The 2,500-nt window shown below is 37.7% G+C and overlaps 2 protein-coding genes across 2 annotated transcripts in view; one reads left to right on the forward strand and one right to left on the reverse strand.

The window, feature by feature from the left end:
- LOC138014496 (large ribosomal subunit protein uL3-like) overlaps positions 1-2,003 on the reverse strand; it is a 17,081-nt gene extending 15,078 nt beyond the window's left edge. The window contains exons 1-2 of the mRNA XM_068861573.1: positions 1,860-2,003; positions 1,360-1,552 (exon numbers count right to left, since the gene is read on the reverse strand). Of these exons, the coding sequence (XP_068717674.1) occupies positions 1,360-1,552; positions 1,860-1,919 (253 nt within the window). The 5' untranslated portion in view covers positions 1,920-2,003. The remainder of the gene's footprint in view (positions 1-1,359; positions 1,553-1,859) is intronic.
- Positions 2,004-2,005: 2 nt separating this feature from the next.
- LOC138014497 (uncharacterized) overlaps positions 2,006-2,500 on the forward strand; it is an 8,930-nt gene continuing 8,435 nt past the window's right edge. The window contains exon 1 of the mRNA XM_068861574.1: positions 2,006-2,255. The gene's annotated coding sequence lies outside the window, so the exon portion shown is untranslated. The remainder of the gene's footprint in view (positions 2,256-2,500) is intronic.

The raw sequence follows: 2,500 nt of genomic DNA on the forward strand, positions 1-2,500 counted from the left end.
AAACAACATCAAATTTCTTGTTCATAGGTGGAAGATCCTAGCTTCAAACAATAAGCAATTTAACCCAGTGGATTAGTTACGATCTTGAGCAAACGAATAAAATATACTCCTTGACCAAGATTTTTATACACTTTATCATTATTTATTATTACACACCTTTACTTGGATGTGCTTGCAGTGCACATATTCTTAGTTGAGTTAAGTAAACAAAACCCAAAATCTTTGCACAGACTGAAACTGCTGTACTGTGACTTATCCACCAATTAAATGCATCTAATACAATTAAATGATCGAGCCTTTTAATTTAGTGCCCCAAAGATATGGAATAGCCTTCAAGAGCACATAAAGGGATCCACAAGTGTTTATGCATTTAAACAGTCTTAAACATATCTTTTTAAAAGTCATTTTTATTCTGATTGACTCTCTTTGGCTTTTATCTGATTCTACTGCACTGTGTATGAATTTTATTTTTAATGTTCTACTTTGTATTTATTGCTAAGTGCCTTAGAGCTTTTAGGTGTTATATAAATGTATGAATTGCTATTATTATTATTATTATCATCATCATCTAGCCTCTGCACAACTAGGGCCAGGACACTTACATTTTCTCACAGTGGCATTGTTTCAAACACTGTATTAACCCATTGAATCCTTGAACTGCCCCCTCCACCATTAAGGGTCCGAAATTCTCCCTTCCTGGTCGCCAATGCAACTAAAAATTGAGCACTAGCGACTAGAATTTCGCAACTGGTCGCCAGCGGGTGACTTACCATTGCACTGCTATTTGCATTGTTATTGTTAATTTTTGTGTCCAGAGAAACTGATTGACAATTAAGTTCAGAGCCATCTGCCAACAGCTTTCTTATTCTTACTTTTTGTAATGCCAATGTTTTTGAAATAAAAATGAAAGGTGTTTTCCCGTTAAACTACCTCCACAATATTGCAAGCTGCCACTTTACACATTGTTGGCGCACAGTGCTGTGTGTTTTCCATTTTAGCCATAAATAGTGTTTGAGGAGAAGCTGCAATCTTTCTGTACTTTAATACAAAGTGGAGACAAAAAAGGTGCCGAGAAATTTGAGGAAGATTTGTATATTTCATGGGTTATGAAAGGTGGCAAAGATGACCTAAGTTTAAATCCCAATGACATTATTGGCTATTTAAGGGCAACCACAATTTGCCATTTGGCGGCAGAGAATTTTTATTAAGTCGCCATCACCATCTCCAAGACAAAATGTCAATTGCGAATTTGCCACCTTTCCTTACAAACTATTTTCTTGCAGACCATTTATACTTATTAACTTTGATAAACGGAAGACCACTGCAGCTGTACAAAATTGATGAACGAGATGGACATACTCGATCCTGGTTTTTCCACTTCTCGCACAATATGAGTCATTCCTGCCTTAAAACCCACAAAGGCTGTTAAGTGAGGTGGGAGAGATGAATTGTCTTTGGGAAAAGATCTTATCTTTCCGTTGTGGTGCTTGCACCTCTTTCGGGGCAGAAAACCCAAAGAGCCATGACGTGGTGCTCGGAACTTTCTGTGAGACTAAAATGAAGAGATAAAAAACTAGCATTACTCTAGCCTTTTAGATCACATCTAGGTAAACCATTTCCGTCTGAGATAACCTGTTACTGAATTGAGCAGAAGTGAATTTCTTTTGAACGCTATTAATATTGACAGTATTTATGAAATAGTTTTTCTTCCCAGATTTTTTCATTTCTTGAAACTCAAAATTGCAAAAATAGACACATGCAGATGGTTGAAAGGTATTATAGTATGAAAATAAGCAAAGATCTGAAGGAGATGGATCCAAACTATCATAGGAAGCAACCGATTGCAAAGATGGACCCACCATGTTGAAACGAGCCAGCAAAGAGGAATAGCTGATGTTTGACATGCGTGTTTTTGCCATTGGTAATGCCCAGAGGGGGGAGCTCAATTTCCACTTATTGCCAATTCATCCCACCTCACTTCTTGGAGAACAGCGGCATCACAGCATTGTATAAATAACGATATTTCGCCAAATGTATGTTAAATTTGAACAGAATTCACAATAGCAGATTCACTTCGAATTCATCGAGAAGCCAGGAACGGAAGTTTATCTGGCGATTTCAACAGATGTTCGCTGGGGACACTTTAGTGATGTTTACATAAGATTAACTCTGTCTTCGCGGTTGTGAACTCAGTATTGTCACAGCAGCGAGGATCGATCGCATTATCTCTAAACAGAATTTTACTGAAGTCGAAGGTACAGTTTGCAAGTTTTGTTATGCAAAAAAAACTATTATCTGAATGTGTTCGCTATGTAGTTCTTTACATTTTGTTATATTTGTGTGGGCTCGTAGTTTGTTCTATAAATATTTCAAGGGCTGACCCACAGATTGATTACGTGGGCCACATTTGAGACCTACAGTGTATGGAAGCACTGGCTCGTTTGGCTCGGCAGTCGAGTCATATAAATATTGGGGTCTGTTATACTGCTGGCTCGTTTGG

This window comes from Montipora capricornis, chromosome 8, assembly GCF_036669925.1.
Source record: "Montipora capricornis isolate CH-2021 chromosome 8, ASM3666992v2, whole genome shotgun sequence".
Classification (NCBI taxonomy): Eukaryota; Metazoa; Cnidaria; class Anthozoa; order Scleractinia; family Acroporidae; genus Montipora; species Montipora capricornis.